The sequence below is a fragment of the Oncorhynchus clarkii genome, chromosome 16 (assembly GCF_045791955.1).
Source record: "Oncorhynchus clarkii lewisi isolate Uvic-CL-2024 chromosome 16, UVic_Ocla_1.0, whole genome shotgun sequence".
NCBI lineage: Eukaryota > Metazoa > Chordata > Actinopteri > Salmoniformes > Salmonidae > Oncorhynchus > Oncorhynchus clarkii.
Window position 1 is genome coordinate 46,664,582 of NC_092162.1, and position 13,225 is coordinate 46,677,806.

Genomic DNA, 13,225 nt, shown 5'->3' on the forward strand with positions numbered 1-13,225 from the left:
TAATATTTAGCTCTTTGAGAGGTTTAGGATATCCCCCATTAAAGTGTTTGACATGACAAGCTGGAAGATGATTCTGTGATTCTGGGGTCTGAGTTTACGGCATTCTTCATTGACTGAAATTCCACAAATGAAAGGCCTGTTCCTGCCTAGCACTGTGCACTGCAGAGCAAGGTTAACCTGCTTGCATGTCTGTGACTAGATTAGCACCGTCTACACAAAGCTACACAAAATTAGCTTAGGGGTACCAGGTGGAGCAGCTGGACCTTAAAAGGGAAAGCATTAACCTCAGATAGGTTTGTCTAAAGACCGATTTGGGCCCTTAATTAACCAAGTGACCCCTGACCTTCGGAGGAATAAGTACGGGATCAGTTTGGGGATCAGGACAAAGGCAAGCACAGTCTTACCAAACACCCCAATGCTAATTCAGCTAAGAATGCTCGTAATTAGCCCCACTGCTTTCATTCCATGGCATATTTAAGGTTAAAAAAAACACTAGCTTTGAAATTTATGTAGGATAATTTCCTAAAAGGGTTCAACATGATTTCCAGATTTATTGAAAATGAATTAGCATATTAAGAGAGAACAAAGTATTGTGCATAGTGTTCATCTCTGAAAATGACAGGATGTGTTCTTTTAGATCAAAGTTATAGATTTAATGAAGCATTATGTATTTATCCATGGATGTCACATACTGTAATTCTCGTATTTACTAGTTTACAGCCGGTCACTTTGGTCCATTTTAAAGCAACAGTTAATTCATCCAATGCAATATTATTAAACCTTTTGAGACAAATTTATAATAGATATAATTTTAAAAAGGAAATGTTGTTAAGAATTATAAAGCTCAGGAAATTATTTAATTTAGGTTTGCTCTCATTGATAAGATTTTCATAAGGTCACCTTCTCTATCTCTTACAACAAGGACTTGCACAGACTATCAGCTTCATAGGGAACCATTGTGTGTTGTACAATCTGGTACACTATTGGATGAGGAAAGACACGTTCCTTGTTTTTCCTTGAACAAATACACACTCGAGGTCAGTGGTTCCCAACCAGGGGTACTATGACTGCTGGGGGTACTAGGCCTTTCCACAGTGGGTACATGAGAAGACTCATGAGACCATAGGCCTACTGGTAAAATGCACACGAAGGGGCACTTCTGGAGTATTGCGGGCAGAGCAGAATTCAGTTGGTGGCAGTGGCGTGTATTCTTGGATGCCAAGGGAAGCCAGGCTTCCCCCCAAAATTGACCAATAAAAATAATTTATCTTTCGTCTCTGTGTTTCAGAATTTTTCTTCAATTCGCAAGAGGCTGAATGTACTGTATCTCACAGGAGAAAGCATCAGAGTGAGCGAAACAGCGCCCCGCTGTCTCTCTACGTGTAGGCCATCTATCTGATGTCTGGTCCAAACAAGTATGACATTGTTGCCGCCCCTAGCATTGAAGGGAAGCCATTGAGCATTTGGCCTCCCTTGATAAAAATGTAAAACATTTGTCAATCAGCTAAACTGAGCGAGCTCAACTGTGAATGGTCCTGGCGCACCCAAAAAAATCACTCCTATCAAATCCCATTGAGTGCATACGTCATTGACAGAAAAACTTGAATTGTTGCATCTCGTTGTGTTGTTGTCCTCCTGTGGCTATGTAGCTAAAACTGTCCCTTTCCTAAATTAGCTATGGATGGAAATAGGGATTTGGACTTGTGGTTTTACTTAATTTTCCATACTGGCCAATGATTATAATGGCGATTCTGTTCCAACCATTAATTCATACATTGTTGTGCCCCCGGCCAGAGAGGATGGAAGTTCAATATATAGCTAGATGTAGAAGGCTAATGTTAACTAGCTAACATTGCCCATAAATGGAAGTTAGGCTAGTGAGCAAGCATTTTAGCCAGGTAGCCTAGGACAGCAAAATATAAAAGTGTGTACTGTATGACAGAGTGATAGATGTTTTGTTAACATGGAAGAGAGGAGGATGGCGTTTCTCTACAAGTAGGGTGAATCAACATGTTTTTCTACTTGCATGAAAGCACACACACTCACAGACATCAGGACCATGGACAGCCACATCATATTTAGCTTACGTTGATTGGACTAAATCGTTTTTAGTACCTTTAAGTTGTCACTTTATTACACTAAGCATAGGGGATTTGATAATGTTAAAGTATACATGGTGCTGGAAGAGTGGAGACAGCTCCTGTTTTCTTTGCGACTTGCGGTAACTCTGTGGTTCTAAATCAATAGTTGTTTAGTGGTCCAAAAATGTCGGAAACATGAACTTGCTTGACCATGCTATCTGGCATGTAACTGTCTGTTACTGTACATGCAATATGCTTTGTGGACTTCACTGGACAGCGGTTGCTCGTCCGGTTTTGTGATGAAACAGGTGTGGTTGAATTTATTCTGCCCCAGTGTCTTCTTATTGTCTCGGGTTTGGACACACCTACTCATTCCAGGGTTTAGAACTTTTTTGGTTACTACATGATTCCATATGTGTTATTTCATCATTTTGATGTCTTCACTATTATTCTACAATGTAGACAATAGTAAAATAAAGAAAAAAAAAATGTTTAAATGGGGGAGGCTTCTCCCCAATTTCGTGGTATCCAATTGTTAGTAGTTACTATCTTGTCTCATCGCTCCAACTCCCGTACGGGTTCGGGAGAGACGAAGGTCAAAAGCCATGCGTCCTCCGAAACACAACCCAACCAAGCCGCACTGCTCCTGGTTGGTGGTACAGTAACCGAAAAAGGTTGGGAACCACTGCTCTAGGTAATGGTTTTATGGTTTCATATAGAGTTACAACTGCATGCATGGATAATGCTGTGTCACTGTACTCATCCGTAGGAAAGAAAGCATCCTGGACCAGAATTGTTTTAGTACGATGTCTGTTTTTAAAAACTAACATTGGCAAAAAGGGTGTTTGTTTCAATGTTTTATTTGACAGTATGCTTTAGCTAGCTTTTCTTTGGACCCATCAGTTTGTCTATGGTCATGAACAAACATTAAGATCTCATCATAGCTCCCTAAAGGCTCCTCAGTGATGCATGCTCCTCATCACACAAATAGTTGTACAAAGTGACCTTTTTTATTGACTTTTACTGGGGAGGAGCTGCTTGTGGCCTGAGGACTGTATTGATGGCTGCAGCACATGGGCTGCAGAACAGAGCCATGTCTTGTTTTGGTGGATAGATTATTTCATGTGTCTTTTATTCTATTAATGTCCTGTTAATCAAGTTTGATCTAAGACAAAGTTAGTAGTGTTTATTTCGTGGAAGTTATATTATATGACATCAAATAAGAACCGTAAGGCAAAGACCACAAAGTGTGATTTCAAGTTCAGTTACCGGAAGCTTAATGTTCAATCTGTGTCAAGAGTGAAATCCATTTTTATCACGCCTGCATTCTGCCATTCCGGCCAATACTAATACATGTTTTAGGTAATGTAGAAATAGTGCAGATTTTTGTTACCTGCTTCTTGGTTTACTATTTTTGGGATATCCAGTGTTATAATCTACATTATTATTTCAATGCCAATCAATTTATATGTATGTATGTACAGTGGGGCAAAAAAGTATTTAGTCAGCCACCAATTGTGCAAGTTCTCCCACTTAAAAAGATGAGAGAGGGCTGTAATTTTCATCATAGGTACACTTCAACTATGACAGACAAAATTAGAAAGAAAATCCAGAAAATCACATTGTAGGATTTTTTATTTATTTATTTGCAAAATATGGTGGAAAATAAGTATTTGGTCACCTACAAACAAGCAAGATTTCTGGCTCTCACAGACCTGTAACTTCTTCTTTAAGAGGCTCCTCTGTCCTCCACTCGTTACCTGTATTAATGGCACCTGTTTGAACTTGTTATCAGTATAAAAGACACCTGTCCACAACCTCAAACAGTCACACTCCAAACTCCACTATGGCCAAGACAAAAGAGCTGTCAAAGGACACCAGAAACAAAATTGTAGACCTGCACCAGGCTGGGAAGACTGAATTTGCAATAGGTAAGCAGCTTGGTTTGAAGAAATCAACTGTGGGAGCAATTATTAGGAAATGGAAGACATACAAGACCACTGATAATCTCCCTCGATCTGGGGCTCAACGCAAGATCTCATACCGTGGGGTCAAAATGATCACAAGAACGGTGAACAAAAATCCCAGAACCACACGGGGGGACCTAGTGAATGACCTGCAGAGAGCTGGGACCAAAGTAACAAAGCCTACCATCAGTAACACACTACGCCGCCAGTACATGTCCAGGCCCGTCTGAAGTTTGCTAGAGAGCATTTGGATGATCCAGAAGAAGATTGGGAGAATGTCATATGGTCAGATGAAACCAAAATAGAACTTTTTGGTAAAAACTCAACTCGTCATGTTTGGAGGACAAAGAATGCTGAGTTGCATCCAAAGAACACCATACCCACTGTGAAGCACGGGGTGGAAACATCATGCTTTGGGGCTGTTTTTCTGCAAAGGGACCAGGACGACTGATCCGTGTAAAGGAAAGAATGAATGGGGCCATGTATCGTGAGATTTTGAGTGAAAACCTCCTTCCATCAGCATTGAAGATGAAACGTGGATGGGTCTTTCAGCATGACAATGATCCCAAACACACCGCCCGGGCAACGAAGGAGTGGCTTCGTAAGAAGCATTTCAAGGTCCTGGAGTGGCCTAGCCAGTCTCCAGATCTCAACCCCATAGAACATCTTTGAAGGGAGTTGAAAGTCTGTGTTGCCCAGCAACAGCCCCAAAACATCACTGCTCTAGAGGAGATCTGCATGGAGGAATGGGCCAAAATACCAGCAACAGTGTGTGAAAACCTTGTGAAGACTTACAGAAAACGTTTGACCTCTGTCATTGCCAACAAAGGGTATATAACAAAGCATTGAGATAAACTTTTGTTATTGACCAAATACTTATTTTCCACCATAATTTGCAAATAAATTCATTAAAAATCCTACAATGTGATATTCTGGAAAAAAAATTCTCATTTTGTCTGTCATAGTTGAAGTGTACCTATGATGAAAATTAAAGGCCCCTCTCTCATCTTTTTAAGTGGGAGAACTTGTGTGTGTGTGTGTGTGTGTGTGTGTGTGTGTGTGTGTGTGTGTGTGTGTGTGTGTGTGTGTGTGTGTGTGTGTGTGTGTGTGTGTGTGTGTGTGTAAGAAAATTATTCATATCCATTGCTGGCCTTGTTCCATTGTCTCAATTGCACCCTGGTAAATAGATGTTGCTATATCAACTCAATGCAATTCAACATGACAAAAGCGGTATTTACACCCCCTCCCTTCCACTGTGGAGATATTCAACATTAGCAGAAGGAATTTGACCAGGTCAAGAAAATACTGAGGGAGATTGGCTTGGAGTATGATTTGGTGTTCCCTGGTGGGAACAGATGTAGGACTGCAGTGGGGACGATGTCAGAAAGATTGCCGTATTATGAAGAAACTCTGAAATGTAGAAAATGTATTGTAATCATAGTGTAACTTCATGTCAGATTTGCAATAACATTTGCCTGGTCACTCACTACCTTGTAGAATGATATTACCATGAGATGTAGTAAGTACATGCATGTAGTAGTCATGCTAGTACAGTAATAGGAGTGTTGAACCGCATGTGATGAAGTAAAGAGACTCTAAATGACCTTGTTATCAGATTGATCAGCATGTTGTTATGATCCACGATGATGTGTGAGTGGCACTTTCAAAGAGAATCTCAATGCTAGTGAATTGCACAAATTCATTAAAACATTAAAACACACAAGTGCACAAACACATATACATACACACTTGGCATGTAGCCTAGCGGTTTGAGCGTTGGCCCAATAACTGAACAGTCGCTAGTTCGAATCTCCGACAAGTTGAACAATTGGTCGCTGTGCCCTTGAGCAAGGCACTTTACCATAATTGTTCCAGGATCGCCGTTGATATTGTCAGACACTGGCCGTGACCCCAGTCTCCGAGGGTGTCTCAGGGAAAGTTGGGATATGCCAAAAACACATTTCCAATTCTCATGTGTATAATACACACTTGTACATACAGAACCAGTCAAACGTTTGGACACGTCTACGGATTCAAGGGTTTTTCTTTATTTTGACTATTTTCTACATTGTAGAATAACAGTGAAGACATCAACACTATGGAATAACACATGGAATCATGTAGTAACCAAAAAAGTGTTAAACAAATCACCAGTCACATTCTGGTAAAGGTCCCCAAAGCACACACATCCCTGGGTCGCTCCTCTTTTCAGTTCGCTGCAGCTAGCGACTGGAGCTGCAACAGACACTCAAACTGAACAGTTTTATCTTAAAGACTCAATCATGGACACTCTTACTGACAGTTGTGGCTGCTTTGTATGGTGTATTGTTGTCTCTACCTTCTTGACCTTTGTGTTGTTGACTTTGCCCAATAATGTTTGTACCATGTTTTTGTGCTGCTACCATGTTGTAACGGCTGTCGTAGGTGGAAGAAGGAGAGGACCAAGGTGCAGCGTGGTATGTGTCCATATTTATTTAATGAACACAGCAATAACAAAGAGAACGACCGAAACAGTTCTGGCTGGTGCAGACACACAACAGAAAACAATTACCCACAAATCATAGTGGGAACACAGGCTACCTAAGTATGGTTCTCAATCAGAGACAACGATTGACAGCTGCCTCTGATTGGGAACCATACCAGGCCAAAAGCAGAAATACAAAACAGAACAAAAACATAGAATGCCCACCCCAACTCACGCCCTTACCAAATTAAAATAGAGACATAAAAAAGGAACTAAGGTCAGGACGTGACACGTTGTGTTGCTACCATGCTGTGTTGTCATGTTTTGCTGTTATGTTGTTGTATTAGGTCTCTCTTTATGTTGTGTTGTGTCTCTCTTGTTGTGACATGTGTTTTGTCCTATATTTATATTGTATTTATTTTTATATTTCTTTAATCCCCGGCCCCCATCCTTGCAGGATGCCTTTTGGTAGGCCGTCATTTTAAATAAGAATTTGTTCTTAACAGACTTGCCTAGTTAAATAAAGGTTAAATAAAAAACAATTTCAAAAGTTGCTGGATATTGGTGGGAACTGGAACATGCTGTCGTTCACGTCGATCCAGAGCATCCCAAACAGCCTCAACCGGTGACGTCTGTTGAATATGCAGGCCAAGGAAGAACTGGGACATTTTCAGCTTCTAGGAATTGTGTACAGATCCTTGCGACATGGGGCAGAGCATTATCATGTTGAAACATTAGGTGATGGCGGTGGATGAATGGCGTGACAATGGGCCTCTAGTCTCTGATTCTCTGTGCATTCAAATTTCCATGATAAAAAGCTGTTGTGTTCGTTGTCGGTAGCTTATGCCTGCCCGTACCATAACCCCACTGCCACCATGGGGCACTCTGTTCACAACGTTGAAATCCGTAAACCACTCGCCCACACGACACCATACATGCTGTCTGCCTTCTGCGCGGTATAGTTTAAACCAGAATTCATCCATGAAGAGCACAGTTCTCCAGCGTGCCAGTAGCCATTGAAGGTGAGCATTTGCCCACTGAAGTCGGTTACAACGCTGACCTGTAGTCAGGTCAAGACCCTGGTGAGGACGACAAGCACACAGATGAGCTTCCCTGAGACAGTTTCTGACAATTTGTGCAAAAATTCTTCAGTTGTACAAACCCACAGTTTCATCAGCTGTTCAGATGGCTGGTCTCAGACGATCCCGCAGGTGACGATCCCTTGAAAGTATTGAGTGAACTGTCGAAGGATATCCTTTGGTAGCAACTTGATGTTAGAAAGATTGTTACAGATCGCTGTAGGCTCATGTTAAGAAACTGTGACATCTTATCATGTTAGTACAGTTAGTAGCACGTCAGGCTCCTGTGCGTAACGGATGAATGAAGTAGACCTTCCTTTTAGTTTTATTTTCTTACAAATATTTGTATTTGTTTTTCATTCTGTTTTAATTAATTTTGACAAAAAATGAATATACTATGTAGCCTGTATTTTCCATGAAACGTTTTAGCTCCGTGAACGATTATTTGACCATCCAAAGAGATGACAGAAGAACCGACCAGTAGCCATGCATGGTGTTTAAAAAAGAGATGAGTTATCTGGCCCAGGGCAAGTGTCAGTAGACAGGGTGGCCTGGCTGTAGAAAGATCCTCTTTGTAACACTCCCATTCTGACGTCAAACAAGCAACATAAAGGCATGCATTAATAATTTACATAAAACAACACAAACTTAAAAAGGTTCATTGTATCTTACTCAGATGTGTTAACATGTGTAGCTAATGACTTTTTCTCCACCTTTTATAAGCTGAGCTGAACGTGTTCCTCCCCATATTATCAGTATCGAAGGTGGAGCATCACAGGCACAGGCACAGTCTCTGGTCCTGCTGCATAGTCAAAGGAAATATAAATATAGAGGGTTTTAAGCATCTAATTTGGAGTTGGAATATCAGTTGTGCAATATGTTGGAGATGCTTGAATACCATAATTATCAGGTAGGTGCAATAATATCCTTATTGTAATCTGTCTTTTGGGACAGGTTGTATTATAAGCACTTGAGAAGTCCCTTCTGTCCATTTGTGTGGCTTTTAAGTTCTAGGGTTTAAAAGGAACGAGTAGTGTGAAATGTTATTCATGTATTTATAACAAGGGATCTTTTATTAAGCAATAGAGAGGATGCAATGACGCAGATCCAAATTGTACAGCAAAAACATGAATACAAGTACAAATCTGATCACTATTTTGTTGATCAATAAAGGGATCTTCATAGTGATACTTTATAACATTTCAACCCATAGTTGACTTCCCCTGGTCAAGTCAACGACAGTATCACTAGTTGAGCTGACATTTTATTTTATTTTCATGTTTTATTCAGTAACCCAGGTCCACTGCCTTTGTCAAAGGAGAAGATACTGTCACTCGACTCCTATTTGAACTAATTGCTCTGCTTCTTTATTCTTTTACTATGCAATGTCTTTATGATCGTTATTATCTCTGTATGGGGAAATGTGTTCAAGACTGTTTATTATTAATCCGTGAGATATCATGCTTGAAGGCTCCTTTATTGACTACACAGCACAACTGAAATATAACCCACGATCATCAACCCACGATCATCAACCCATCGTATCAGAGTTTAAGGATTCAGACTCTCACACTTATATCTCTCCCTCTCCTCTCTTCACTCTCTCCCTCTTCCAGGTGCAAACTCACCTGGAGAACCCCACCAAGTACCACATCCAGCAGGCCCAGCAGCAGCAGGTGAAGCGCTACCTGGGCAAGATTGGCTCCCTGCCCTGCCCTAACCAGCCCGCTGACCACGGGGGTATGCCTCCGGGGCTGGGCAACAGTGCCCCCAACAGCCCCATGGCCTTACTCACCCTCAACATCAACTGCGAGAAAGAGGTAAAGCTTCTTTCTCTCACAGACCTGGCTGCAACATGGCCATAGACACCAAGCTACAATGCAGTGCGTGTAAATTCTGTGAGCTTTTCACTCCATGATCTCTGACAATTTTCCATGAATTCTGCTTCATAGCAATGTGTATTCAACTAATTAATGGTTGTAACACCATGAATGTAGTAACACCATGAATATTCATTGATTGTCTGTTGAGTAGCCCTTTACACTCGTACCTATATATATTTGGACACTGATAAGCACCTAAATTGGAACGCTGTGGCTGTACAGTAACATGATATAAATGACCTCAGAGCTCAGGCTCTGTGCTTCACAGCTCTGTATGGGTTTTGACTGACAGCCGTTCTGAACTTGAGCACAGCACATGACAAGAAGTTGCCACCATCCCTCCCGCTTATTTAAAATGATTTTGTTGTCTGAGTGAGGGAAATGCTGTAAATTACGAGGCGCATGAAAATAAAATAAAATGTCAGCTCAACTAGTGATACTGTAGTTGACTTGACCAGGGGAAGTCAACTATGGGTTGAAATGTTATAAAGTATCAATATGAAGATCCCTTTATTGATCAACAAAATAGTGATCAGATTTGTACTTTTATTCATATTTTTGCTGTACAATTTGGATCTGCATCATTGCATATTATGAAAGATGAGATGAGTGTCAAAGTTTATGATCACTATGGTTTTTATTTATTTAATTGTTAGGAGTTACTATCTTGTCTCATCGCTACAACTCCCGTACAGGCTCAGGAGAGACGAAGGTTGAAAGCCATGCGTCCCCGAAACACAACCCAACCAAGCCGCACTGCTTCTTAACACAGCGCGCATCCAACCCGGAAACCAGTTGCACCAATGTGTCGGAGGAAACACAGTGCACCTGGCGACCTGGTTAGCGCGCACTGCGCCCGGCCCGCCACAGGAGTCTCTGGTACGCGATGAGACAGGGATATCCCTACCGGCCACGCCCTCCCTAACCCGGACGACGCTAGGCCAATTGTGTGTCGCCCCACGGACCTCCCGGACGCGGCCGGCTGCGACAGAGCCTGGGCTCGAACCCAGAGTCTCTGGTGGCACAGCTAGCGCCGCGATGCAGTGCCCTAGACCACCCAGGAGGCCTCATGATCACTATGTTTGATGTACAATTACAAGATGACAAGGCGTGAACAGAATGCGCCTGTTGTATTGTGAAGAAGATTTGCCGTGGACCACTCATCTGAATGCACTCATGACCTCATTCTATTCACACCAAAATTACCATCTGCATCTCTTAATAGCCTAACACTGTAAGATCATATTTTATAATTTAGCTAGTCATGTTGACAATAGAATACGTTTTTAAATTATGCCCACCTGACCCAGATTGCGATTTATAATGGACCGTTTTTGGATCGCGTAAACAACAACAGTAATTGTGTAAAAGTGGGAATGCAGGGCTGTGTTCCAACAAAACAAGTACAAGTGTGCTCACTCTAGTTCCTCAACGGCACAGCTAGGAGAGCTCTAAAAAGCACCTTATAGTTGAAGACTATTCTTTGAGTCATTGAAATGCATTGAAATTACTTTGAAACAGTGCACACTTTGGAGAGGTGTTTGGCCACTTGGAAACACCAGTTAGACCTCTCACTCAAACCCTTGTATTTTTTTGTCTTATGTTGCACCTACCCCAAATTGTCCAAGAATATTCATAAAATGTTACTGATTTCATCTAGAGAATTTTCAGATTTTGTATTCAACAAATGCGGCAAAAAGTACAGTAAATTTAAAATGCACATTAAACCAACAGTGTAATGTTTGGATTCAGTCTTGTGGTGAACTGTTGTGTCCACACCTTTAGTTTCCTATAACCTCCAAACTGTACCCTTTTAATTGATATCATGTTTATGCATATGCTTTCCATATTTCTTATGTAAGAAACATTTCAATTTAGCCCTATACATACAGGCCAATTCCTACAAGTATAAGGTGTTAACCGCAAATTAAATGACTGTCTCTGTTAGAAGATGTTTCATCTTGAATTTAACTTCGTTTTTTATTCTAGATGGATGATGTCATTGATGACATAATTAGTCTGGAATCTAGTTATAACGATGATATCCTTGGATTAATGGACCCGCGGCTTCAGATGGCCAATACGGTATGATTGTCTTCATTTACTGTCTGTGTACCTTCTCATAGAAAACCCAGATAGCCTTTTCACAGTAGATGGGTCGACAAATACAGCAGTGTTTGATTACAGATCATGGTTATAAAAACGTTTTTTTTAAGGGTTACCTACTCATGTTTAAGCACCACCTGTGCCTGGTTTATTTGACATGCTAATGTTAATCATTTCTATGGTTATCTTGTCTAATCAGATCACTGTCAACACTAACCTCTTGGATCTGTATGGTAACCAGGGCATGCCCCCTCCAGGACTGGCCATCAACTCCTGCCCCGCCATCTTGCCCAACATCAAAAGGGAATACTCAGGTGAGCAAAACCCCATGGCATGAAAAACATTCAGATTCATACATGATGTTACAAATGATTCTACAGGCTCGTTGTGATTGAGAAATATGCTAAAAGGGTCCGAAACTTTTCTGTGCATGTGCTTTGCATTACTATTGTTTTTGATTATTGTAAACTTGGGTATTTTGTCATTCAAAACAAGGAGAAATGCATTGAACATTTTATGTGCCAAATAGTTTCCCAATCTCCGGCCATTATGCACATGGACAAGTCAGAATCATTTGGCAAGTTTGACAACTATCAGAGGCCTGAAGGGTATCCTGTAGGTACGTCTGCGTGTTCATATTTACCTTAGCTAACTCATTTGAGTTAGGTTACACTGGTGCACTTTGCTAAGCCTGTAGTGTGCTCAGCACAGTTTAATTTATTTTCTTCCCGACTAACTAAAATATTTCTGGCATAACTGTTTTGTTGTGTGTCAACATCAATGTTTTGCCATTTGTTTTGATGAATCATTAACGCTAACTGCTCTGTTTCAGAAGCAGAGGTCAGGGCAATGGCAAAGGAAAGACAGAAGAAGGATAACCATAATTTGAGTAAGTTTTGTTAAACTATAATTCTCAGCTATCTAGTAATATGACTTGCCTAGTTAAATAAATAAATAAAAATTGAATGTTTAAATGCAATGTGGGTTATATAGATATAATCTGTAATATCACATTCCATAACATTTAATGCTGTGACATTAGCTGTTCATTATAGAATGTATCATGATTCATTGTTTCTAATTTGTTCTCTTCTTGCCCCTATTTCCTGTAGTTGAGAGAAGACGGAGGTTTAACATCAATGACCGGATCAAAGAATTGGGAACCATGATTCCAAAATCAAGTGATCCGTAAGTTGCCTAAATGTTGACGTCGATTTGAAGTCTTTCTGTCAGATATATATCATGGCTCAGACAGTTCATTGACCCTAGGCTAGACCGGATGATAATCATAGATCAGTGCCTCAGTCTATTCCCAGTACATCCATACCCTTGAGAATTTTGTGAGTGAGAACGTTGTCAGTTGACTCCAGAATGCTACCAGTTCAGTCTGATAGAATCTTGCTGGCCTGCCACGCCCCTCTCTGGTCCTCAGGGATATGCGTTGGAACAAAGGCACCATTCTCAAGGCGTCGGTGGATTACATCAGGAAGCTACAGCGGGAGCAACAAGGGGCCAAAGAGCTGGAGAACAGGCAGAAGAAGCTGGAGCACATCAATAGACACCTGATGATGCGGATACAGGTACAGCACTGTAGGCCGTGGCGCACTGGGAGAGATGGAAAACTACTAGCTATGCCTTCAAAAGG

General features: G+C 41.1%; 1 protein-coding gene across 4 annotated transcripts in view; it reads left to right on the forward strand.

Annotated features, from left to right (window-relative positions):
* LOC139368599 (microphthalmia-associated transcription factor-like) overlaps window positions 1-13,225 on the forward strand; it is a 41,174-nt gene that overhangs the window by 24,052 nt on the left and 3,897 nt on the right. The window contains exons 3-9 of one of the 4 annotated variants that reach the window (XM_071107657.1): window positions 9,208-9,411; window positions 11,464-11,559; window positions 11,780-11,894; window positions 12,110-12,199; window positions 12,413-12,469; window positions 12,693-12,768; window positions 13,013-13,160. In XM_071107657.1, coding sequence (XP_070963758.1) covers window positions 9,208-9,411; window positions 11,464-11,559; window positions 11,780-11,894; window positions 12,110-12,199; window positions 12,413-12,469; window positions 12,693-12,768; window positions 13,013-13,160 — 786 coding nt within the window. The remainder of the gene's footprint in view (window positions 1-9,207; window positions 9,412-11,463; window positions 11,560-11,779; window positions 11,895-12,109; window positions 12,200-12,412; window positions 12,470-12,692; window positions 12,769-13,012; window positions 13,161-13,225) is intronic. The other 3 variants (XM_071107658.1, XM_071107659.1, XM_071107660.1) reach the window with 3 other exon arrangements.